This window comes from Rana temporaria, chromosome 4, assembly GCF_905171775.1.
Source record: "Rana temporaria chromosome 4, aRanTem1.1, whole genome shotgun sequence".
NCBI classification, from domain to species: domain Eukaryota; kingdom Metazoa; phylum Chordata; class Amphibia; order Anura; family Ranidae; genus Rana; species Rana temporaria.
In genome coordinates this window covers 356,061,917-356,088,932 of record NC_053492.1, presented here as the reverse complement: position 1 = coordinate 356,088,932, position 27,016 = coordinate 356,061,917, and the positions used below count along the sequence as shown (strand labels likewise).

At 42.0% G+C, this 27,016-nt stretch overlaps 2 protein-coding genes across 2 annotated transcripts in view; both read left to right on the top strand.

Annotated features, from left to right (window-relative positions):
- Nucleotides 1-27,016, top strand: part of PPP1R14C (protein phosphatase 1 regulatory inhibitor subunit 14C) — a 116,619-nt gene that overhangs the window by 43,417 nt on the left and 46,186 nt on the right. The gene's annotated exons all lie outside the window — the stretch shown is intronic.
- Nucleotides 11,136-12,092, top strand: LOC120935206 (guanine nucleotide-binding protein subunit alpha-11-like). The gene is given in 2 exon segments (XM_040347373.1): nucleotides 11,136-11,706; nucleotides 11,708-12,092. Coding segments are annotated over 2 exon segments (951 nt in total). The 5' UTR covers nucleotides 11,136-11,140.

Genomic DNA, 27,016 nt, shown 5'->3' with positions numbered 1-27,016 from the left:
TTTCAGGATGGGCTTTTCTTTTCTCCTGTTTTGGACTGGGGGAATAAGGCCCGTCCATCTTTGACTACCGTACATATTCTCCCTCATTAACAGTTTCTGCCTTTTTTGTACATGTTTTACATACATATCCATGTTTTATAAATTTTGCACTTTATCTGGAATTTGGTCCATCCAATGTGTGCCTCGTTTCACTTCATTGTCTAAGTGCTACTTGCGCATTTTCATGTTTTTCTTTGGATGCATGTAGTATCTTTGTACTGTTTTTGCTATACATTAATGAAAATCTTTTGTAAAAGAATAAGTGATTATGTATTACTAACAGGGACACCACATGTGAAAAAAAAAATGGAAAAAACGAGCATGAAAAAAAATGACACCAATGCAGCAACCACATCTAAGAGCTTGTAAACCGCAATGTATTACATTTGTGTTCTTTGGATATACCCTTTTTTAAGTCCAGGTTTTCGTGTGTGTGTGTGTGTTTTTTTTTTTTTTTTTTTTTTTTTTTTCCAGTCTCCCTACTGCAAATCCTTTCTATTGGCAAGAATCCTGAACAACTTGATCATTGCTTATGTTGCTGCATGTGTGACAACATATTTTTTTCTGCCGGTCCAGCAAGTCATTGTATACATTTGTATATATTGATGCTAGAAGTGCTTTGAAAGTTTGTTTTTATTCACAGCCTAAAGTTACACAGTAATAACTTTCACAAGTGTGAAAACAGGCTAGGCCTTAAAGTGGATGTAAACCCTAAATTGTTTATCTATTTTTTTGATGTCACAATGTACAGTATAAGATTTCCTATCATCTGTGCCAAGTCTTGCCACAAAGAGTTAATCCGGTTCTGAGCAATCCTCGTTTATTCAGTGAAATAAAACGGACTTACAGAGAAAAACCTTAGTCCGTTCCGTCCCCTTGCTGTAAATGACAGGTTATTTACATATCTCATGCACTAGCCTGGAGACGGGCATTATTTTTTAATTCCCACCCCCACTCCTTTTCTGAAGTCATGAGGTTACTTTTCTGGATTTTGACTGGATGTTAGTGATCATAGTTGAATTAAGTGTAAGGAATACACATGCGAAAATGCATCTTGACCATCGGAGTGTAGAGGTAGGTGGGGAGTCTACTGACATCACGACTCCACCCTCCAGACAACAGATCCACCCACAGAATCTGCAGTTTTTCAGTTCTTATAACAGACAGAGGAGAGACATTTGAGAGGTGAGGATACATGCAGGGGGCATGTATATCCTTATAGATCAGCACTATGGCAGTAGTTTAGAAAGGATGAGAGTGGGTTTACATCCACTTTAATTCTGCATACCCTAGCAACATCAATTTATTTTATTTTTTATGTGGCAGCAGTCCATGCATTTAGGTTTACATGATACATCATAAAACACAGAAAAATGTGCCTATATGTATGTCTACCATCTCCTCCCTGTCTACACAGTGTTTGTCATCCCGCCAATATTGCTGCCTCAGGCATTTTTGTATTAACATGGTAATAGGATGACAGCTGTAGTTTTGGTTTCTGTTGACTTAATAAGCTTTGCATGTGAACATTTTTCTTTTAGTTTAAGTCAGCCATGCGTGTTTTTATGTTAGAACAGTTATGCTTTGAATTTTATTACACATGTTACGTGCTAAAAGTCCTCATTCACCCTGACACTCCTGTTAGCTTTTCTAAATGCATTAGAGGTGATCTGGGAGGCATAGGGCACCTTACATACGGGGTCAACTTGCTGCAGTGCATCCTTCCCAGAATTTTGACGTGCCTGGAAAGGACAGTTGCACCAACCATGTACAATATTCCCATCGAACACATTTCTGAAAAAGGCATGAAATGTCAAAATGTTGTCACATGTCTAAAGAGCCCTGCATGTCAATGAAATATTGCATTTTACCATTGTAATTTATTCACCAAACAAGCATTTGGATATTATTTCAGTGATCCTTGGTGTTGGCAATATACAAGCCCAATTCCAAAAATGTTGGGATGTTGTGTAAAATCTACATAAAAACAGAACGCAGTGATTTGCAAATCTCATAAACCCATATTTTAGTTGAAATAGAAAAATATATCAAATGTTTTCAGTTATTATAAAGGGGTGTGTTTTTTTTTTTTTTTTTTTTTTTTTTTTTTTTTTTTTTAAAATAACATACATGTCATACTTACCTGTGCAATGGTTTTAGCCTCTGCAGCCTACTCCACATACATACATTGATTCTTTTCAAGCAATGCTGTGATCTTAAAGTGGCGTTCCACCCAAAAGTGGAACTTTCGCTTTAAGCACTCCTTGCCCCCTTACATGCCACATTTGGTATGTCGCTTTTTTTTGGGGGGGGGGGGCAGGGAGTGGGTGCTTAGTTTTGTGGGACTTCCTGTCCCACTTCCGCCTACACGGCGACTCCTCTCCCCTTAGGCGGCCCCTCCCTCTCTGCAATCTTCTGGGACATGTGACGGGTCCGAGAAGATTGCCTGGCTACTAGCAGAGCGCAGCGCAACTCGCGCATGTGTAGTGCGCGCTCGGCCGTAGAGGCGCAAGCTGTCATGGCCTAGTGCCCATAGTAGCTATGATGTCACTGTGGAGAAGAGGAGCGAGGCTCTGTGCAGCTGCCTAGCTGGACCATGGGACAGATGAGTGTCTGTTTATTAAGTCAGCAGCTACACTTTTTGTAGCTGCTGACTTTTTTTTTTTTTAATAAACTAAAAAACAAGCAGAACTCTGTTAAGTCATAAGAGCTTGCTCACATACTATGTGTAGAGAAAGGTTGTGGTAGATCTAATTCTGGGTGTGTGCTGACATCAGTAGGAATTGGGATTCCAGCAGCTGCCACTGCACACATTTTATAAGCTTTGTGATGGTGTAGCAGGGGATTAAAGTCTTGTTACAGTAACCAGGTTAAATAAAAAAAATGCTAAGACACTTTAAGTGTTTGTAACCCGAAAAAAAAGATCCTGCTCCCTTAGACCCCTTTCTCACTGGGGCGTTTTTCAGGTGCTTTTGGGTTAAAAATAGCATCTGTAAAGCACCTGAAAAAATGCAGCCCCAGTGTGATAGCCCGAGTGCTTTCACACTGGGGAGGTGCGCTTGCAGGATGTTACAAAAAAATCCTGCAAGCAGCATCTTTCGGGCAGGATGGGAGCAGTGTATACACCGCCCCTACCATTGAAATCAATGGGCACCGCTAGCGGCCGAAAAGCATTGCTATAACAAACTAGCTAAAATTAGTGGCGCTTTACTGCTGTGCCTCTGTCATTCTCAGCTCTACTCTCTCACCCCCATCCCCTGCCTGTTGACAGCTAGCAGGTGGAGAAGAACGCTGCAAGCTGACACAGCTGGGACCTGGGAGGTGCAAGGACCGGTGCATTCATAACCTGAATATGGATGTAACATGTTATGAAAGGTGAACTTGAGTGGCTGGCTCACAGCAGGGGTCCAGTGTGTCCCTGTTCACTGTTTCAGGTCCAATTTCAAACCCGCAAGCCTTAACCTTTAAAGTGGGTATTAACCCACTTCTACAACATCTTCCTATCCTCTCTGTACTATGATAATAAGTGTCCCTGTACCTGTGAAATGTAAAAAATCTGCCGATCTGTACCTATATAAGCTCGGCTCCTTGACGTGTCCGCTTTCTCTGCTCAGTTTGCCAGGAGCCGCGCTTATTACTATAGTACAGAGGGGATTAGAGCATTTAGCTGCATATGAGAGCTGGTTTCCTTGGGTTCATCAGTCTCCATTTGCACAAGAAAAAAATCATCAAAATGTAGAAAAAAACTTTAGTATCCTACTGAAATTATAACGTGTTTTTTGTTTATGGTTCAAACATACACTGAACAGCTATAACTTTATGGCCACTGACCTAATACTAAGTAATACCCACATGAATGGCAGGACCAAGGTTTTACCAGCAAAACATTGCCCAAAGCATCACACTTCCTCCACCGGCTTGTCTTCTTCCCATAGTGCATCCTGCTGCCATGTCTACATGCACTCAGCCACCCACATGTCATGCCGCGTACACACGATCGGTCCATCCGATGAGAATGGACCGTTTTCATCGGTTAACCGATGAAGCTGACTGATGGTCCGTCGCGCCTACACACCATCAGTTAAACCGATCATGTCAGAACGCGGTGACGTAAAACACAACGACGTGCTGAAAAAAACGAAGTTCAATGCTTCCAAGCATTTGTCGACTTGATTCTGAGCATGCGTGGATTTTTAACCGATGGCTGTGCCTACTAACGATCGTTTTTTTTTTTTCCCCCATCTGTTAGGAATCCATCGGTTAAATTTAAAACAAGTTGGCTTTTTTTTAACCGATGGCGCCCACACACGATCGGTTTGGACCGATGAAAACGGTCCATCAGACCATTCTCATCAGTTTAACCGATCGTGTGTATGCGGCATAAAAGACCACCTTCTTCCATTGCTCTGTGGTCCAGTTCTGATGCTCATGTACCCATTGTAGGCTATTTTGGCTATGGATATGAGTCAACGTTGGCACACTAACCAGTCTGCAGCTATGCAACCCCATACACGGACCATTTTGTTGCTAAATGCCCAGGCCAGGTTTTGCGATTCGGCACTGCGTCGCTTTAACAGACAATTGCGCGGTCGTGCGATGTGGCTCCCAAACAAAATTGGCGTCCTTTTTTTTTTCCCCCCCCAATAGAGCTTTCTTTTGGTGGTATTTGATCACCTCTGTGATTTTTTGCGCTATAAACAAAAATAGAGCGACAATTTTGAAAAAAATTCAATATTTTTTACTTTTTGCTATAATAAATATCCCCCAAAAACATATCTAAAAAAAATGTTTTCCTCAGTTTAGGCCGATACGTATTCTTCTACCTATTCTTGGTAAAAAAAAATCGCAATAAGTGTTTATCGATTTGGTTTGCGCAAAATTTATAGCGTTTACAAAATAGGGGATAGTTTTATTGCTTATTTTTTTTTTTCTACTAATGCCGGCGATCAATGGTGTGTGGTTTTTTTTTTTTTTTCTCGTGACTGCGACATTATGGCGGACACTTGGACAATTTTGACACATTTTTGGGACCATTGTCATTTTCACAGCAAAAAATGCATTTAAATTGCATTGTTTATTGTGAAAATGACAGTTGCAGTTTGGGAGTTAACCACAGGGGGCGCTGTAGGAGTTGGGGTTCACCTGGTGTGTGTTTACAACTGTAGGGGGGTGTGGCTGTAGGACTGACGTCATCGATCGAGTCTCCCTATAAAAGGGATCACTCGATCGATGCAGCTGCCACGGGGAAGCCGTGTTTACATACGGCTCTCCCCGTTCTTCAGCTCCGGGGAGCGATCGCGACGGAGCGGCTATAAACGAATAGCCGCGCCGTCGTCCCGGATCGCTCCCCGCGGGAATCCGACCGCCGCAAGTAGCGGGGGGGGGGGTCCCGATCGGACCCCCGACCCGCGGAAAGGCGGGGACGTACCTGTACGTGCCATTCTGTGGACGTACATATACATGCAGCGGTTGGCAAGTGGTTAATAAATGTTGATCACAACCTATTAATGGTCATACAGTTAGGGCTGATGTATTTCTGTTAAAATAAATAACACAAAAATGTAATTTCATGTTGGTTTCTTTTATCGCTTTTCCTTTTCATATGGCTTTTTAAATTGCAGAATAGGACATTTGAGCCCTACCTAGCTGAGAAGGCTAGCACATGACTAACCTTGTCTTAATTCACACTAAATGTCATCTGCTAGATACAAGCTTGGCTCACTTCATTGTCTTGGATTATTGAATGACATCCACAGAAATAGAAACCCTTAGTCATTCAGTTGATTGACAGTTTCTATCACAGTATGTGAGGTCTGATTAACTGCAGGTAACTGCTGTGGCAGGCTGTGCCATAAAAATGTCATACCCTTTGGCTTTGTCATCATTGTGTAATGTTTCTTTGCTGTTTATATACCACCAGTTATTCCTCTGTAACCCATAGGATATATTTTATTTGTATATAAGCCCTTCAACCCCTTCATGGCCAGATGAACATTGCCTCACAAGAACCACATTTTGTGATTACAGTAGTTACTGTCAACAGCAGCTGGTAACAGTATATTTGCTATCAGTAGATGGGAGGTTCCATTGCTAGAAGTCTGTAATACCTGTGGGTAATGGCTCAAAATCTCCAAGAACCTGTTCACCTGATTTCATTTTCTAAAAGAATTGGAAATTATTTTTTTTTATTTAAATTTCATATCGAGAATCTGTGGAAAGAACTGAAAACTGCTGTTCACAAACGCTCTCCATCCAACCTCACTGAGCTTGAGCGGTTTTGCAAGGAGGAATGGGCAAAAATTTCAGTCTCTTGATGTGCAAAACTGATAGAGACATACCCCAAGCGACTTACAGCTGTAATCGCAGCAAAAGGTAGCGCTACAAAGTATTAACTTAAGGGGGCTGATTAATTTTGCACGCCCAATTTTTCTGTTTTTTATTTGTTAAAGTTTGAAATATCCAATAAATTTGTTCCACTTCATGATTGTGTCCCACTTGTTGTTGGTTCCTCAAAAAAAAATAGTTTTATATCTTTGTTTGAAGACTGAAATGTGGCAAAAGGTCGCAAAGTTCAAGGGGGCCGAATACTTTCGCAAGGCACTGTATAAGGCTGCATCTTCATTAGTACCATGGGTTTAGATACAATTTTAAATGATGATGGCACCCAAATCATAAATGGTAAAAAACAAAACAAAAAAAAAAAAACAAGTTTAGGATTGTATATTGCACATTTTAATTATTGAGTGAAGGGAATTGTATATAGAAATTTGTAACATTAAAAACATAATATAATAATAAAAAACAAATATGTGTCACCATGCTAGCTTTGGGAGAGCTATAGATTCCATCTACCCGGATGTATAATGCATGCACATAAAATGTAAACTGGTATTACCCTTAAATAAACCAATATTTGTGTCCAGCAAACCGTACACGGTTAAGAATCCAAATCCGTTCACCAGACACATGTTGATTCAGAAGAATCACTGGCTATTTTTATTTTATTTGTCACATGTACCGTATTTGCCAGCGTATAAGACTGGGCACAGGGCCGGCCCCATGATGGGACCGGGTGGTACCATGGGTACCAGGCAGCACTTTTAAGGGAGCAGCATATTTTTTGTGCTATAAATATATATATATTTTTTTACTTTTTGCTATAATAAATATCCCCAAAATTTAGAAAAATTAACGATTTTCTTCAGTTTAGGCCAATATGTATTCTTCTACATATTTTTGGTACCAAAAAAAAACAAAACACAATTAACGTACATTGATTAGTTTGCGCAAAAGACATTGTGGCCGCCGGCAATTCACAGGTCCCTTTATACTCCTGGATACATGTATAGAGCCATGGCAGGTCCTTTTTATACATCTATAGAGCCATGACAGGCCCTAATTATACTCCTTTATACATGTATAGAGCCATGACAGGTCCTCTTTATACTCCTATATACATTTATAGAGCCATGGCAGGTCCTCGTTATACTCCTATATACATTTATAGAGCCATGGCAGGTCCTCGTTATACTCCTTTACATGTAAAGAGTAATGACAGGTCCTCTTTATACTCCTTTATACATGTATAGAGCCATGACGGGTCCCCTTTATTTATCATGATATAAAATAACGAATCTGTGGGCCTTTTGGTTGGCGTGATTTTTTTCTGGGGGGGGGGCAGCATTTCATTCTTGGTCCCAGGCAGCACAATGTCTTGGGCCGGCACTGACTGGGCGTATAAGACGACCCCCTATTTTTCCAGGAGAAATGTTGGTTTTGGGATATACTCACTGTATAAGACTGCCCCCTTCCTACTAGTCTGTCTGGAAGCTGAGGGGTAGCCAGAACAACCGCTGACAGGAACAACCGCTGACAGAAACAGGTATTTTTCAAATCTCACTGTGCCATTCCATTACATGCCCCACTGTGCCATTCCATGCCCCCCACTGTGCCATTCCATGCCTCCACTGTCCATCACATGCCTGTGCTGGCCAAGACGATCTCCCTACCTTATTTTTTTGCTGCGGACATCCATGTTTCAGGCTGCGGGCATCCATGATTCAAAAGCCGCGCCTCCTCCTCAAACTGTTCCGTGATAGGCGGAACACTAATTTTCCCAGCGGGGGCCTCTGTTCAGTGTTCCGCCTATCACGGACGTCCTCTGGTCCGAGGATGAGAAGGCATCCGTGATAGGCGGAACACTGAATAGAGGCCCTGCTGGGAAAATTGGTGTTCCGCCTATCACGGAACAGTTTGAGGAGGAGGCGCGGCTTTCAAATCATGCATGCCCGCAGCCTGACGGAGACAGATCCGGCGTATAAGACGACCCCCAACTTTGGATGCATTTTTTTGCATCCAAAAGGTCGTCTTATACGCCGGAAAATACGGGTATATAGAAATAGTCATGCTTTCAAATGCTGTATAAACTTATCACCACCTAAGTAATTCTAGTCTGCCAGTCGCATGACTCCCCCCACAATCCTGAACAGTCAGACAACAGACACCATTATTTATTTGGTCTTCATTGCGGCACCCTGTGTCACCACTTGTTCCCCGGCCTGCTGATTGAATAAACCAAACAGTAATGACAATTTGGTCCACTGAGCAGGGAGGCGATTACAGGGGCAGAAAAATGTGAACCCAGAAGTAGCAGAGCGAGCATCCTGGCTGTGCGGAAGAATTTAAGAAATACAAATCAGATTGGCAAAACCATTTCCAGATATTTGTGGGCTCTACTTCATAAAGCTGATAGACTGAAGAAGGAAGAAAACAGACTCAAGCAGCAGACTGTATTGCCATCTGTCCTTGTCAGTTAAAGATTCTTCTGCTGCCAGTTCTGGGAATGTGACTACCTTTCTTTAGGCAACCTAAAGTAGCCGACAATTCACTGATTTCTGCAATAGCCCGCTCCATTCTGTCATTGGTTAGCTTGTAGGTCAAAGATACAAAACATAGCTTATTTCTAGAATTCTCAAGGTTAAATAAACATATGCAAGTGTTACTAAAAATGCTCTTGAAATATGTTAAATCTCAGTTGGTTTAAGTTTCTGTTTGCTTTAGATATATAATGTGTGTGTGTGTGTGTAGTATTAATGCTATCAGCAGTGACATGATTAATGATCTGCATAAATGTTAAGCCCTGTTGCTTTGTAAATGCATTGTGTGTATTTTATTTTATGCTTTTGTTATATAAGGATCTTATGGTGCAGGCTGCCATACAAACCTCTTCTAATGTAATCAAAACTAGTTCTTATTTTCTCAGCTGCAGAGGAAAAATATATATATATATTTTTGTTATGAAAATCCAACAGGATAATTTCTTGGACTGCTTTTTAAATTTATTTTAACCACTACCGGGTTTGTGGGCTCTGGCGCTGTGAGTGGCCGCAATGACGTCACTCAGCACACGCGGGAGTCCTCCGTTCCGGCACAATCCACCAGACCTTCAGAGTGCATGTGCCGCAGATGTCAGTGGTTGCATGCAGGGTGAATATCTCCTAAGCCGAGCAGGTTTAGGATGGATTCATTTTTACCTACAGGTAAGCCTTATTATAGGCTTACCTGTAGGTAAAAATGACCAAGCACTGGATACAACCTTAAAGACTAATGCCTCGTACACACGATCAATTTTCCCGATGGGAAAACTGTGAGGAGAGCTTTTGGCTGGGAATCCTGGCTGTGTGTATGCTCCTTGCAGTTTTCCAGATAGAAAAACTTCCCAATAACCCCCGGACAAAAAAAGAGAACCAGTTCTACATGTTTAGTCCTTATTTGGTGCACTAAAGATAGATAGAACCTCATTGATTTGCTCCCCGACACAAATTTCCAGCTACATTTATCTCCTGTGTCTGAGAACTTGTCAGAAGTTATCATGCTGATAACTGAGGAATGGAGCAGCAGAAAAAAAACGGGACTTAGGGCTTTAGAGAGAGACAAGTAAACGCCACAGACGTGTGCTTGGTTCAGATTTCATGAATAGGGTTTACAATCACTTTAATGAAATCTGAATTAAGGTAAAAAACCTTTATTTGCTAGCACACCCCCCAATCCCACCCCTCTCCTAAATACTCACCTGAGCCCGATATTTGCATGTCTGCAGCAGCTCTCCTCCCCTCCTGCAGCTGTCAATCAAAACCTGTCAGCAGAGTGGGGGTGGGGAGGAGGAGCTAAGAGTGCTGATGGGCGGACCCCAGAAGAGGAGGTTCTGGTCTGCTCTGTGCAAAACCATTGCACAGAGCAGGTAGGTATGTTTATCATTTAAAAAAAATCAAAACCAAAGCTTTACAATTACTTTAACCACACTTTTTTGTTACAGCTATCTGCATGCAATTAGCTGCCAGTGGTAGTTAACTGGTTGCTGACCAGCCGCCGTCGTTTAACGGTGGCAGGTCGGCTCCCCTGCGCGAGAGCACGTAGTTTAACGTCGGCTCTCGCGCAGGCAACTAGGGGCGCATGCCCGGCGGGCGCGATCGTCGCCGGGCACACGCGATCGCTCGTTACAGAGCGAGGACCAGGAGCTATGTGTGTAAACACACAGCTCCCGGTCCTGTCAGGGAGAGAAATGCTGATCTTCTGTTCATACAATGTATGAACAGAAGAACAATCATTTCTCCATGTCAGTTCTCCTCCCCCCTACAGTTAGAACACACCCAGGGAACATACTTGATCCCTTCCCCGCCCCCTAGTGTTAACCCCTTCCCTGCCAGTGGCATTTTTATAGTAATCCAATGCATTTTAATAGCACTGATCGCTATAAAAATGCCAATGGTCCCAAAAATGTGTCAGAAGTGTCCGCCATAATGTCGCAGTACCGAAAAAAATCGCTGATCGCCGCCATTACTATTAAAAAAATATATATTTATATATTAATATATGGCTGGAGGAGCGGAAATCCCGGGTACGGCCAGCTAGGGTGGGGAAGAGATTGGTACGGCCAGCTAGGGTGGGGAAGAGATTGGTGTCCGCCCTCCTCCAGTATTCTCGGCTGGATGCTCGGTGCCCTGTGACCAGGCTCCGGATTCGGGCCAGTGAGCGAACGTCTCCCCCCCCCCCCCGGGAGGGAGAGGCCCCCGGTGCGGGCCACAGTGCCGGGGGGGAAGGGATGACTCTGGACTCCATGATGGCCTGCTGTCTGAGTGAGGAGGTGAAGGAGTCAAAAAGGATCAATGCCGAGATCGAGAAGCAGCTGAAGAAGGACAAGAAGGACTCCAGGCGGGAGCTGAAGCTGTTACTGCTAGGTACAGGAGAAAGTGGGAAGAGCACATTCATTAAACAGATGCGAATAATCCATGGTACTGGCTATTCAGAAGAAGACAAAAAGGGCTTTACCAAGCTTGTTTTTCAGAATATCTTTACTGCAATGCAATCTATGATCCGTGCCATGGAAACATTAAAAATTCTTTACAAATATGAGCAGAACAAGGCTAATGCGCTCGTTGTGAGAGAAGTTGATGTGGAAAAAGTGTGTACATTTGAACAGCCATATATTAGTGCAATCAAAACCTTGTGGAATGACCCAGGTATCCAAGAATGCTATGATAGGCGTCGGGAATACCAGCTGTCGGACTCTGCCAAATATTACTTGTCTGACGTGGAACGTATTTCCAAGCCTGGGTACCTGCCCACACAGCAAGATGTATTGCGTGTCAGAGTGCCAACAACTGGTATTAGAGTACCCCTTTGACTTGGAAAACATCATCATCTTTAGAATGGTTGATGTAGGAGGTCAAAGATCTGAGCGGAGGAAGTGGATACACTGCTTTGAGAATGTTACATCCATAATGTTCCTAGTTGCCCTTAGTGAATATGACCAGGTTCTTGTGGAGTCTGATAATGAGAACCGGATGGAGGAGAGCAAGGCTCTTTTTAGAACGATTATCACATATCCCTGGTTCCAGAATTCTTCAGTAATCTTGTTCCTCAATAAGAAGGACCTTCTTGAAGACAAGATCATGTACTCTCACCTTGTAGATTACTTTCCTGAGTTTGATGGTGGAGCGTTGGGTTCCTTTTCACTTCCCTTCAATTTTCTTCTGCCTAAAGAGGATTTTTAGCCTGTTTGAAAAAAAATAAGTCAGCAGCTACAAATACTGTAGCTCCTGACTTTCGTTAAAAGAACGCTTACCTTTCCAAGGAGATTGCAGGCAGGAGAGGAGGGGAGGCGAATTTCTGGTGTAATCACTTAGGTGATCTGACCAGAAGTGGTAGCAGGCAGGGCTGTGGAGTCGGAGTCGAGGAGTCGGAGTCGGGGGAAATTTTGGGTACCTGGAGTCGGAGTCGGCAAACAATGCACCGACTCCGACTCCTTCTAAATTTAGATTGGAATTAAAAAAAAAATTCCAACAGGAGTTTTATAAAGCACTAAAAGAAGTTGAAAAGTATGATCGCTCATCAAAACTTACTGTTGAAGAAGCCATCCTTGTTTATCCAGAGATCGTTAGTGATGTGGCCAGAATAGTTACTGCAATGCCACCCACCCAAGTCAGTGTCGAAAGATTATTTTCAGCCCTAAAAATAATAAAGTCTGACTTAAGAGCCTCTATGAAAGAGGATCTGGCAGAGGCAATTCTCTTCCTTAGAACTCTACATTGAATTGATTTGCATTTGCTAAGCCTATAACTACATTTCAAGATTAATATAAACCATTTCTAGGTTTTACAGGTTTTGGTTCATTATAGATAAGCTTTGTTTTTGTTCTAAAACAACCAAATAATGTGGTTTGTATTTTTGAACTGGTAAAGATCCTGTTCCTGATGTTTATGCCTGCTGCTACTATCCAGCCACTTGATTGATTAATATATTTTTTTTTATAAAACGTTGTTTTCATTGTGTTTGTCTTTTGCTTAAACTGTGCAATACAGTAGACTGTTGGCTTCCCAGCCAGTAGTCCTGTGGTAGGCAGGGCCATCTTTTCCATTGGGCACGCTGGGTTGCCCGGGGGCCCCGCTTGCCTGGGGGGCCCCACCGGCTGCCCAACAACCCCAGTAAAAAATTATGGAGAGTGACGGGTTAGAACTGCCCATGCCCAGTTCGCGGAAATCACAGAGAAGATCCGGTCCTCCACGAGTGCGGGGGGTTGCTGATGTAAGGGGGGAGTGAATGCAACAATGTAAGGGGGCACTGATATAAAGGTTCCCCCTCCTATATTAGTGACCCCCCTTACCTTAGTGTATTTAATCTAAGGAAGGTGGTCTCTGGTCACCAGAGTACCCCCCACATCAGAGTCTGCAGGATTCCCCCTTACAATGCAAGGGGGAACTCAGTCTGCGGACCCTGATGTAAGTGGGAAAGAGAAAGCAGTGGACTCTAATATAAGGTTGTCTCTGGTCACCATAGCCCCCCTCCACATCAGAGTTCCCCCCTTAGATCATGATCTGCAGCGTTCCCCTTTACATAAGAGTTCCCTTTCACTGTAAGGGGGAATCCTGCAGACTCTGATGTAAGAGGAAACTCTGTGCTGGCTGGGTTATAGTAACCTGACCTTCATGTCAATGAAGACATTTTTTTGTTTTACTTTTGTTTAACTTAAACACATTTCTAATAGCACTAGCTATATGTTTATAGTTTAAATACTGACATTTGCATTGTTGGGCACTGAAAACTGTAATTTTAGGTACTTTTTTTGCAGTGGCAGTAAAAAATGTGGTTCTGCCAGTAAATTTTATGATTTTTGTCAGTAATTCTCGTGCGTGATTGTGTAGACAGGGCCCCAGTGCACTGTATTGCCTGGGGGCCTATAATGCTCTTAAGATGACACTGGTGGTAGGTTGCGTTTCTTTCCCTCAAGGAATGTATAAAATACATTCGCATATTAATACAGAGGAGTCGAGGAGTTGGAGTCGGAGGTACATAAAACTGAGGAGTCGGAACATTTATCTACCGACTCCACAGCCCTGGTAGCAGGTACCTACTGAAACTAGGTTTCCCACTCCCAAACGTCAAAAAGCACTACGTGGGGGGGAACAACAAAAAATTAAAAATTCCCTTTTAAAAAAAAAAATATATATATATTAATAAAAATACCCCCTATTTTGTAAACGCTATAACTTTTGAGCAAACCAATCAAACGGTTATTGCGATTTATTTATTTATTTATTTATTTATTTTTTACGAAAAATATGTAGAAGAATACGTATCGGAATTTTTTTTTTTTTTTTTTATATATATATTTTTGGGGGATATTTATTATAGCAAAAAGAAATACCACCAAAAGAAAGCTCTATTTGTGGAAAAAAAAAGGACGCCAATTTTGTTTGGGAGCCATGTCGCACGACCGCGCAATTATCAGTTAAAGCGACGCAGTGCCGAATCGCAAAAAGTGCTCTGGTCTTTGACCAGCAATATGGTCCGTGGGTTAAGTGGTTAAAGGATCCGACACTCATGGACGTGGCAGACTCCTATTAAAACTGAAATATTTTTTACAATTGTCAGCACGGACTAGTGTAATGCCACGTACACACGGTCGGAATTTCCGACAACAAATGGTCGATGTGAAAATCCGACCGTGTGTATGCTCCATTGGACATTTGCTGTCGAAATTTCCAACAACAAAAATTTGAGAACTGGTTCTCATTTTCTGCCACCAAAAGTTTTTGTCGGAAATTCCGACCGTGTGTACACAATTTAACGCACAAAAATTCTACGCATGCTCGGAATCATTTTGACACCTGCTCGGAATCACAGAACTTCATTTTCCACGGCTCATCGTAGTGTTGTTCGTCACCACATTCTTGACGTTCGCAATTTCCGACAATATTTGTGTGACCGTGTGTATGCAAGACAAGTTTGAGTGAACATCCGTTGCAAAAAATTCCACAGTTTTGTTGTCGGAATGTCCTATCGTGTGTACGTGGCATTAGTATGCTTGTGGTATGCACCACTGCTACAGTAATTGCTGCTGGCTTCCAGGCCAAATGAAACAATGAAAATGAAAAAAATGAGACACATTTATTAGGTGGAGATCTATGTGTTATTTTTACAATGCACAATAATAAAGGCTTAAGAGCCCAGTCACACATGTCCGACTTTGGATCTGACTTCAGGTCGTCCATAGTCGCCTGAAGTCGCGCTGCATGAATAAATGTGAATGGAGCCGTCTTAATGCACACTACTGCAGTCGCTCCGACTTGAAAAAAAGGATTCTGTACTACTTCAATTTGATTTGTAGGCAACTTGTACTCATTGATTTCAATGGAAGTCGAATCCAAAACGGATCCCCGTTCACAGTGAGGCAACTTTACAGGAAGTGTGAACCTGTTCTAAGGCAAGCACCTCCCTCCCACAAGGGAACTCCACGCCAAATTTTAAATAAAAAAACGGCATGGGGGAACCCCCTACGCCAAAAAAAACTTGTGGGGGCCCCCCAAATCCATACCAGACCCTTATCCGAGCACGCAGACCGGCCGGTCATGAAAGGGGATGGGGACAAGGTGCTTTGGGCCGAAGGGCGCACCCCCTGCCCCAAAACAACCAACCCCCAATGTTGAGGGCATGCCGCCTGGTACGGTTCAGGAGGGGGGGGGGGCGCTCGCTTGTCCGTGGATTTGGAGGGGACCCCCACGCCGTTTTTTCAGCGTAGGGGGTTCCCCTTGAAATCCATACCAGACCTAAGGGCCTGGTATGCTCTTGGAGGGGGAACCCATGCCGGTTATTTATTTAAAATTTGGCATGAAGTTCCCCCTCCTGGAGGTGACTTCAAGTCGCGTTGTAAGTTGCGCTGAAGTCGCCCCAAGTCGCGCTGTGATTCATACTCAAGTCGTGTCCAAGTTGCCTCCCAAAGTCACGCTGGAAGTCATGTTGCCCCTGTGTGAATGGGCTCTTTTGGGTTACTAAACCCTTGATTTTTTTTTTTTTTTTTAAATAACAAACATGTCATACTTACTATACACTAAAAAACCGCGCTAACACAACACTATAAATAAGGCAGCGGCTAGCGTGTGATGACAAAAAAATAAAACAATATAAAAAGCCGCGCCAAATAGCAAAATAAATGTAATAGTTCAACAGTCCACAGGTAGTGTAAGTAATAGTGGATATTTGATTGATTCTCCAGCAGAGACAAAAACACTGTATTGATCAGAGGCTGATTTGCATGTAAAGATGTTGATTTTTCAATGCACCAGGTGACATGCATACAGTGTGTGAGATCCCACCACCGGAATTGTGTATCAGCTTACCAGATAGCAAGCCTTTGGTGCAGTTGGCTATAACCCAGCCACGGCCTTTAAATCCCCTGGGCTCAGATTTCCAATCAAAAGACAGCTGAGGTTTGAAGTTGGTACGTATTTCCGATTTAGGACACCCCACAATTCATCAGCAACCACAGTATACCGATAAGCGTTACCCAATCCGGCTCACATGTAGACAGGAGAATAGAAAGGGACGCAATAGCGTGATATCGTAGGTATACAGATTTATTTAAGAAAGTAATGTACTTACACTTAGGCAGTATAAACACAGCATTAAACAGATAAAACAAGCCGGCCGGCTTACGGAGCCCTCCTCCTAGGCGTGGTGACGTCACTGACGCTGCCTCCAGACGCGTTTCGTCCTATTGGACATTCTCAATGGGGGTAGGGCTAGCAGCAGTGTGTCACCTTATATAAGAGCCACTCAATGCAAAGGGAGGTCCATAGAAACAGACCCCGCCATCTTTGTTGAGGGAAAGTTTTCCCATACAACCGCGCGCAACCTCGCGGCCTGGAAGGGAGTATGAGGCATTCCCACTACGTTGTAACGAGAGTGGAATTGCTCTCTCTCCAGAGTGTGAGAGTAGAAATTATAAAATAAACATAAATGTAAATTTAGCCTAAGAATGTAGTTTTAATACCTACAATGTAAAGAGGACAGAGGAACCAAGGGAGAGCTAAAAGTCCGGCACAGGACAGAAATCCCTTGACTCACTGTGGCCATCTTGTGGATAAAATTAAAAATTATTTATAAACAAGAAAAAATAAATAATAAACTCATCCTGATAATACCTGGTTTAGAAGGAGTCAGGTTATTAATCGGTTCTATCGATTATTTTAGTAGAGAATTCTCAGAAGCTCATATATAATTAGATATAAGCCTCATCCAAATTCATTTAGCTCTTTTTATTACCCAAAAATTATATGAGGCTTTATGGTATACTAAAAACCATTAAAGAAAAAAAATTGTGATATGAAGAATATATAAATCCTATATGTAAAAAAATATAATATATAAACTAGATCACAGGGCCTGTTGTAATACACACCCTGTGGTCTACGTGATCCAAGGGCCCTTAGTTGCCCAAGGGTATAATTTAAATAGTGTATATAGACTAATCTATTTTTGTGATAATTTAGACATTTAGCTTATATGAAAGTGAATCCATAAATATATAGTGAAACAATACATACATATTATATCCCCCCGATTTAACGAAAAACTCAAGAGGGAAAGTCCACAAATGGCCAAGAACCGTGCTGGAAATATATTATGTGAAATTCTTAGTGTGAAAAAGTATAGTTTTTTGTGAAAAATAATTTTGAGGCTATAGTACCATCTTTGAACAGAATATAAGAATCCTATCAGAGTGGGCCTAAATCTAAATGTTAAACTCAAAGGGTAGATATAACCACTATCCAGGACTTAGTTAGAAATTATAATAATATATAAAATATAAAAAATATTTTAGCTTAAAATCTTAACTTGAAAAACCGCATCTGTTTCTATGGAACCCTATGCAAAGGTTCACATCAGGCATTGTTGATAAAAGCATTCACGTCAGTTTCAATATTCAGGCCATGAGGGCTGTATGATTTTAAACGATGGATCCACCCCATTTCCATTTTAGAAATTTCCCTCACCAGGTTACTTCCCCTCCAATGTGCCTTATACTTGTCAATCCCAAGAAAGAGGGTATTGGAGGGGTCCCTATGATGTTTAAGCCTGTAATGATTGGACACGGAGTGGTTTCTAAAGCCCGCTAGGATTTTAGTAATATGTTCGTTAACCCTGACTTGCATTGATCTCTTAGTCCGGCCTACATATTGAAGCCCGCAAGGGCATTGGATCAAATATACCACCCCTGTGGATGCACAGGTGATACATGGTTCAATTTTGAATTCTTTTGATGTAACCGTAGAAGTGAATGATGTTACACATCTTTGGTGATTGCTACTAAGGGCACATACTCGGCACTTTTTGCATTTATAGTAGCCCTTAAGCTGATCAAAGAAACCAATACCTCTAAGGGGAGGGTCAATAACGTTAATAGAGATCTTATTTCGAAGAGACTGCACCCCTTTGAAGATCACCTTGGGTTTTGGTGGTAGAATCTCTCTCAACACTGGATCACTTCTGGCAATGTGCCAATGTTTGTGGATTAAATGTGAGATAGAGCGGTGTTGGATGGAATATGAAGTAATAAAAGGTACACCATCCGAGAACTGACCACCCACATTAGGTTCTCTTTCCTGTAGAAGTTCATCTCTATCTAAAGTCATGACCTGATCCAAGGTTTCTCTCAGAGATCGCTCGTTGTATCCTTTTTCCAAGAACCTCTCAGTTAGGACCCCCGCTTGGTTTAAAAACTCTTGGTGGTCAGAACAGTTGCGCCTTAACCTGAGGTATTGGCTCTTAGGGACCCCTTTAAGCCAAGGTGCATGATGGCAGCTGTCAGTGGGGATGAAGGCATTGCGATCGGTATCCTTGAAATAAGTGGAGGTAGCAAAGGCACCGTTTTTTATACTGATCTTCAAATCCAAATAGTGAACACTATCTTGGCTTGCCTCATGTTTTAATTCGATCCCCCTGTTGTTAAAGTTGAGGTCAGAAATAAACTGATTGAGATCCTCGTGCTCACCAGCCCATAGGAGGAGGATGTCATCAATGTACCTTGCCCATAGGGCCACTTGGGGTACATTTCTTGAAAAGATGACATCCTCCTCCCATTTGGCCATAAACAAATTGGCCAGACTGGGGGCGTACTTAGCCCCCATAGCCACCCCCGTCTCCTGCTTGTAGAACTCGTTGTCAAACCAAAAGTAGTTTGATCCGGCAGCATACTTCAGTAGGGCCATGATAAATTCTATCTGTTTGGTATTTAGGCCTGATTCTCTGGACAGAAAATACAAAACTGCCTCCATGCCTAAGGCATGGGGTATGATGGTATATAATGACTTTACGTCTATAGTAACCATCCACACATTGGGAATTACTGTAAAATTGGACAGGATATTCATTATATGTCTCGAGTCCTTGACATATGAAGGCATCCTTTTGACTAAAGGCTGTAAATAGAAGTCAATATATCTGCCCACCCGGGACGTGATTGAATCTATCCCACTTACAATGGGACGTCCCGGGGGGCAGATTGGGTCCTTGTGTAATTTCGGGAGGTAATATATGGTGGGGGTTCGAGGCGCCTTAGGAATAAGGAACAATTTTTCTCTAATGGTCAGTATGCCTTCAAACAAACCCCTTTCTACAAGGATCTCCAAATCTCTTTTATATTTGAGCTTTGGGTCCCCAGGGAGAATGGAGTAGGTATTGGTGTCGTCAACAATATTGTGCATCTCCCTCATGTAGTCCACCTTGTCTAACACCACAATACCCCCCCCCTTATCCGCTGGTCGGATAATCAGATCTTTATTATTACAAAGGGAATCTAATCCCTCCTGTAGGTTTTTATTAAGTTTTGCCTTCTTAATTTCCATAACCTCCAGGTCCCTTAGTAGGACATCCTTAAAAGTTCTTAGGGATGGTGCCATTCCACCCGGAGGGTTAAACAAAGAAGAATTGGCAAGGCCTGAATGAACATAACCATTGGATATCTGTCGATCGGTAGGAGTAATTCCCGCCATATATCTTTTGATATGGATCCTTCTAATAAATTTGTGTATGTCCATATATGTGCTAAACCGGTTAAGGCTTTGTGGGGGTGCATATTTCAACTCCTTATCTAGTAGGAGTTTTTCTGGGTCTGTCAAAATTTTGGTACTAAGATTAAAAATACCCCTCCCCACTACGTTTTGGGGCGTTTGGACCCTATGTTTCCTCCCCCCTCTGTTTCCTCTCCTCTTTCTACCAATCTTTTGGTGCCCTGGCCGGGTCTGTGAAAACCCCAATTGTAGGATCCACTTGGGGCAGCGGAGGCACCGGACAGGGAGGGGGCATCATGGAACTGTGAAGATGGAGGTGCGTACCAAGCTCCTTCTGCTGGCACATTGTAAGTGGAAGTGTCAGGGGCCTGATATCTTTCAGGTCCCTCCCTATCCCTTAGTGGGAAAAAGGCGTTAGAAACAGGTATGTTATAATCCCAACCCAATCCAGACTCTGGCTGAAAATAGGCTGGAGAAGGATATTCAGGTTCTCCTGTTGGACCCTGGTGCCAATTATTGGTATTATCCATATAGTGGCCCCGGTCTACAGAAGCCCCTGTCTGCCAACCCCTTGATTGGGGTCTTGACCTCATATTGTGATAATAGTTTGGGGGTACCCGATTCGGGGGATATTGATAACCCGAAGATCCTTGTTGGGAACCCCCTAAGTTTTGGGAACTAGATAAGGGGTTGAAATATGCACCCCCACAAAGCCTTAACCGGTTTAGCACATATATGGACATACACAAATTTATTAGAAGGATCCATATCAAAAGATATATGGCGGGAATTACTCCTACCGATCGACAGATATCCAATGGTTATGTTCATTCAGGCCTTGCCAATTCTTCTTTGTTTAACCCTCCGGGTGGAATGGCACCATCCCTAAGAACTTTTAAGGATGTCCTACTAAGGGACCTGGAGGTTATGGAAATTAAGAAGGCAAAACTTAATAAAAACCTACAGGAGGGATTAGATTCCCTTTGTAATAATAAAGATCTGATTATCCGACCAGCGGATAAGGGGGGGGGGGTATTGTGGTGTTAGACAAGGTGGACTACATGAGGGAGATGCACAATATTGTTGACGACACCAATACCTACTCCATTCTCCCTGGGGACCCAAAGCTCAAATATAAAAGAGATTTGGAGATCCTTGTAGAAAGGGGTTTGTTTGAAGGCATACTGACCATTAGAGAAAAATTGTTCCTTATTCCTAAGGCGCCTCGAACCCCCACCATATATTACCTCCCGAAATTACACAAGGACCCAATCTGCCCCCCGGGACGTCCCATTGTAAGTGGGATAGATTCAATCACGTCCCGGGTGGGCAGATATATTGACTTCTATTTACAGCCTTTAGTCAAAAGGATGCCTTCATATGTCAAGGACTCGAGACATATAATGAATATCCTGTCCAATTTTACAGTAATTCCCAATGTGTGGATGGTTACTATAGACGTAAAGTCATTATATACCATCATACCCCATGCCTTAGGCATGGAGGCAGTTTTGTATTTTCTGTCCAGAGAATCAGGCCTAAATACCAAACAGATAGAATTTATCATGGCCCTACTGAAGTATGCTGCCGGATCAAACTACTTTTGGTTTGACAACGAGTTCTACAAGCAGGAGACGGGGGTGGCTATGGGGGCTAAGTACGCCCCCAGTCTGGCCAATTTGTTTATGGCCAAATGGGAGGAGGATGTCATCTTTTCAAGAAATGTACCCCAAGTGGCCCTATGGGCAAGGTACATTGATGACATCCTCCTCCTATGGGCTGGTGAGCACGAGGATCTCAATCAGTTTATTTCTGACCTCAACTTTAACAACAGGGGGATCGAATTAAAACATGAGGCAAGCCAAGATAGTGTTCACTATTTGGATTTGAAGATCAGTATAAAAAACGGTGCCTTTGCTACCTCCACTTATTTCAAGGATACCGATCGCAATGCCTTCATCCCCACTGACAGCTGCCATCATGCACCTTGGCTTAAAGGGGTCCCTAAGAGCCAATACCTCAGGTTAAGGCGCAACTGTTCTGACCACCAAGAGTTTTTAAACCAAGCGGGGGTCCTAACTGAGAGGTTCTTGGAAAAAGGATACAACGAGCGATCTCTGAGAGAAACCTTGGATCAGGTCATGACTTTAGATAGAGATGAACTTCTACAGGAAAGAGAACCTAATGTGGGTGGTCAGTTCTCGGATGGTGTACCTTTTATTACTTCATATTCCATCCAACACCGCTCTATCTCACATTTAATCCACAAACATTGGCACATTGCCAGAAGTGATCCAGTGTTGAGAGAGATTCTACCACCAAAACCCAAGGTGATCTTCAAAGGGGTGCAGTCTCTTCGAAATAAGATCTCTATTAACGTTATTGACCCTCCCCTTAGAGGTATTGGTTTCTTTGATCAGCTTAAGGGCTACTATAAATGCAAAAAGTGCCGAGTATGTGCCCTTAGTAGCAATCACCAAAGATGTGTAACATCATTCACTTCTACGGTTACATCAAAAGAATTCAAAATTGAACCATGTATCACCTGTGCATCCACAGGGGTGGTATATTTGATCCAATGCCCTTGCGGGCTTCAATATGTAGGCCGGACTAAGAGATCAATGCAAGTCAGGGTTAACGAACATATTACTAAAATCCTAGCGGGCTTTAGAAACCACTCCGTGTCCAATCATTACAGGCTTAAACATCATAGGGACCCCTCCAATACCCTCTTTCTTGGGATTGACAAGTATAAGGCACATTGGAGGGGAAGTAACCTGGTGAGGGAAATTTCTAAAATGGAAATGGGGTGGATCCATCGTTTAAAATCATACAGCCCTCATGGCCTGAATATTGAAACTGACGTGAATGCTTTTATCAACAATGCCTGATGTGAACCTTTGCATAGGGTTCCATAGAAACAGATGCGGTTTTTCAAGTTAAGATTTTAAGCTAAAATATTTTTATATTTTTTATATTTTTTATATTTTATATATTATTATAATTTCTAACTAAATCCTGGATAGTGGTTATATCTACCCTTTGAGTTTAACATTTAGATTTAGGCCCACTCTGATAGGATTCTTATATTCTGTTCAAAGATGGTACTATAGCCTCAAAATTATTTTTCACAAAAAACTATACTTTTTCACACTAAGAATTTCACATAATATATTTCCAGCACGGTTCTTGGCCATTTGTGGACTTTCCCTCTTGAGTTTTTCGTTAAATCGGGGGGATATAATATGTATGTATTGTTTCACTATATATTTATGGATTCACTTTCATATAAGCTAAATGTCTAAATTATCACAAAAATAGATTAGTCTATATACACTATTTAAATTATACCCTTGGGCAACTAAGGGCCCTTGGATCACGTAGACCACAGGGTGTGTATTACAACAGGCCCTGTGATCTAGTTTATATATTATATTTTTTTACATATAGGATTTATATATTCTTCATATCACAATTTTTTTTCTTTAATGGTTTTTAGTATACCATAAAGCCTCATATAATTTTTGGGTAATAAAAAGAGCTAAATGAATTTGGATGAGGCTTATATCTAATTATATATGAGCTTCTGAGAATTCTCTACTAAAATAATCGATAGAACCGATTAATAACCTGACTCCTTCTAAACCAGGTATTATCAGGATGAGTTTATTATTTATTTTTTCTTGTTTATAAATAATTTTTAATTTTATCCACAAGATGGCCACAGTGAGTCAAGGGATTTCTGTCCTGTGCCGGACTTTTAGCTCTCCCTTGGTTCCTCTGTCCTCTTTACATTGTAGGTATTAAAACTACATTCTTAGGCTAAATTTACATTTATGTTTATTTTATAATTTCTACTCTCACACTCTGGAGAGAGAGCAATTCCACTCTCGTTACAACGTAGTGGGAATGCCTCATACTCCCTTCCAGGCCGCGAGGTTGCGCGCGGTTGTATGGGAAAACTTTCCCTCAACAAAGATGGCGGGGTCTGTTTCTATGGACCTCCCTTTGCATTGAGTGGCTCTTATATAAGGTGACACACTGCTGCTAGCCCTACCCCCATTGAGAATGTCCAATAGGACGAAACGCGTCTGGAGGCAGCGTCAGTGACGTCACCACGCCTAGGAGGAGGGCTCCGTAAGCCGGCCGGCTTGTTTTATCTGTTTAATGCTGTGTTTATACTGCCTAAGTGTAAGTACATTACTTTCTTAAATAAATCTGTATACCTACGATATCACGCTATTGCGTCCCTTTCTATTCTCCTGTCTACATGTGAGCCGGATTGGGTAACGCTTATCGGTATACTGTGGTTGCTTATGTCATACTTACTACCTCATGTGCAGTTTGGTTTTGCACAGAGTGGCCTTGATCCTCCTCTTCTGGGGTCCCTCAGTGGCTCTCATGGCTCTTCCTTTTCTCGAGTGCCCCGTTGGAGAAGCGCTCTCCTTCGGGACACCTGTGCGGGGCACTCCTATGTCCTGCTGCTGCGTCTATTGACACAGACAGAAGGATTCGGCCCCACCACCCGGCGCCCTTGTCATTAGATGTGATTGACAGCAGCGGGAGCCAATGACTGCGCTGCTATCAATCTATCCAATCAGGACACCGTCTAGAGCTGTGCTTGTCCCCGGGGCGAGAGAACCTAGATACAACTTTATGATGCCAGATTGAACATGGTGTATGCTAAAACAGGAAGGAAACAGCTGCTATGGTCTTTAAAAGCCCAGTTTGCCCAGGAATCTGTCTGTTAAATGGCATGTAAATAGATATTTCTGCAGTGTGTCTGTGCTTGTTTAGAGTAAAGTGCACTTGACGGTGCATGGCAATAAACTTTATATAGTTTTACTTGTTTTATAACCCTAGATCATCTTTTTGAGGTACACATAAAAGCTCTGTAAACCCAGGACCAGGTCTTCTACAAGGCAACCTAGGTTACTTGGGTTCTGGTGGGTGCCTGGGCCCCAGGTTTACCCAAAACAATATCTGGGAGCTTCCTCTTTCTTTTCTTTTTTTTTTTTTTTTTTTTTTTTTTTACATTTTAGCACCTGGTTTGTCTTTTTTTAGTAGAATTGATATGAGAGTCTCTGTAGTGACACCAGTGATCGGTGCTAATACATTGTCACTGTACTAATGACACTTGCTGGAAAGGGGTTAACTGTGTGCCTAATAAGTGTAATGTGTGAAATTTGCCGCTTTTACTAATAGATATGGCTGATATTTTTGGGAGAAAAAAACAGCGACATAGCTGCTCTCTGTACAGAGCCCTATGTTGGTAAAAACAAGGTTCTGTGCTGTGAGTCATTAAAGCGGAGGTTCACCCATAGATGACACATTCTCCCCTTTAGATGGATGCTCGTTTTGTCTAGGGGAATCGGCTAGTTGTTTTAAAATATGAGCAGTACTTACGGTTTACGAGATGCATGCTCTCCGTCGCTTCCGGGTATGGGCTGCGGGACTGGGCGTTCCTATTTTGATTGACAGTCTTCCGAGAGGCTTCCGACGGTCGCATCCATCGCGTCACGATTTTCCGAAAGAAGCCGAACGTCGGTGCGCAGGCGCAGTATAGAGCCGCACCGACGTTCGGCTTTCGGCTACTAGTGACGCGATGGATGCGACCGTCGGAAGCCTCTCGGAAGACTGTCAATCAAGAAGGAACGCCCGCTCCCGAAGACCCATACCCGGAAGCGACGGAGAAGATGCATCTCGAAAACGGGTAAGTACGGATCATATTTTAAAACAAATAGCCGACTCCCCTAGACAAAACGAGCATGAAGCTAAGGGGAAAAGAGAAAAAAAAACAAATTGGTTGAACTCCCGCTTTAAGCTGATCATCAGGTCCCAGACATAATTTATTGGCCGTAACCTGCTGACTTGTACCATACAGAATGACAGCCCAGATCTGTCGGGGCACGCGCGCATGCACATGCCCTATACCCATTTGCTTACCTATGTTTTCCTGTTGTGGTGAGGATACACATCTCTTGGACTTGGAGCGAGTGTCTATGGAGAACATGCAAAATGCCAATTTTCAGAAGCAGTATAGCCGAGTATCGGTATAGTTAATAGAATAGCTGGTGTAAAGATGAAACATCCAACAACTGTTCTATCATTTCCACCGCAACCCAACAGTAAAATGCTGTACCATCCAAGGAATGAGAATAATTGCAAGGTGAAGCTCATTCGTTATTTTTTTTAATTCAGATAATTCAGGTGTTAAATACTCTCTTCAGAATTACAAATGCTGCAAGTGCAATGAACTTCTTCTTTCGATTGACCTCTTAAACCATCATATTTGTGTTTTGTAGTATACAATAAGTGTTCTTTTTTTTGTTTGCTTTGCATGAGTAATTGCCGAGTGAAATTGACTCGTTCATATGTAATCCTGTTCGGTAACCAGGCACATAATCCAGGTCAACACAGGCATTGCTGCCTTGTTTTGTTTGAAGTCTTATCATTGTACATCTACTGATATGTGTAGTGTGCTACTAATTATTGCTTATCAATGGTCCATGAATGAACGTTGTATGTTTACTATTGCTTGTTGGAGCTTTTTATGTTTACATACAAGGAGGCTTCCAACAACAAATGGGCAAGTAGTCTTTAGTGGTTATATTATTATTATTAATAATAATAATAATGATAATAATAATATTATTATTTTTATAATACAGGATTTATATAGTGGCAACAGTTTGCACAACGCTTTGATATAAAAACTGGTTTTGAACTCTGTGCGTTGCAGGTAATCGTATAACATAATATATTATAAACTGAGTTTACCTGAGTATAACCCTTATATTAATTAACTGTGACCAGAACTACTTTAGAGGACATTAAATCATTAAAGTGTTACTAAACCCACAACAGTAAAATCAGTGTGGATATGCAGTAAAGCATGCTTGTTATACTCGCGTTGGAACCTAAAGGGTTAATCCTCTGCATTGTTTAACCCTTTCACGCCTAAGCCTATTTCTGACATTTGTTACTTACAAGTTAAAATCCATATATATATATATATATATATATATATATATATATATATATATATATATATATATATATAATATATATACTTTTTTTTTTTTTTTTTTTTTTTTTTTAGCAGAGACCCTAGGACAGTGATGGCGAAG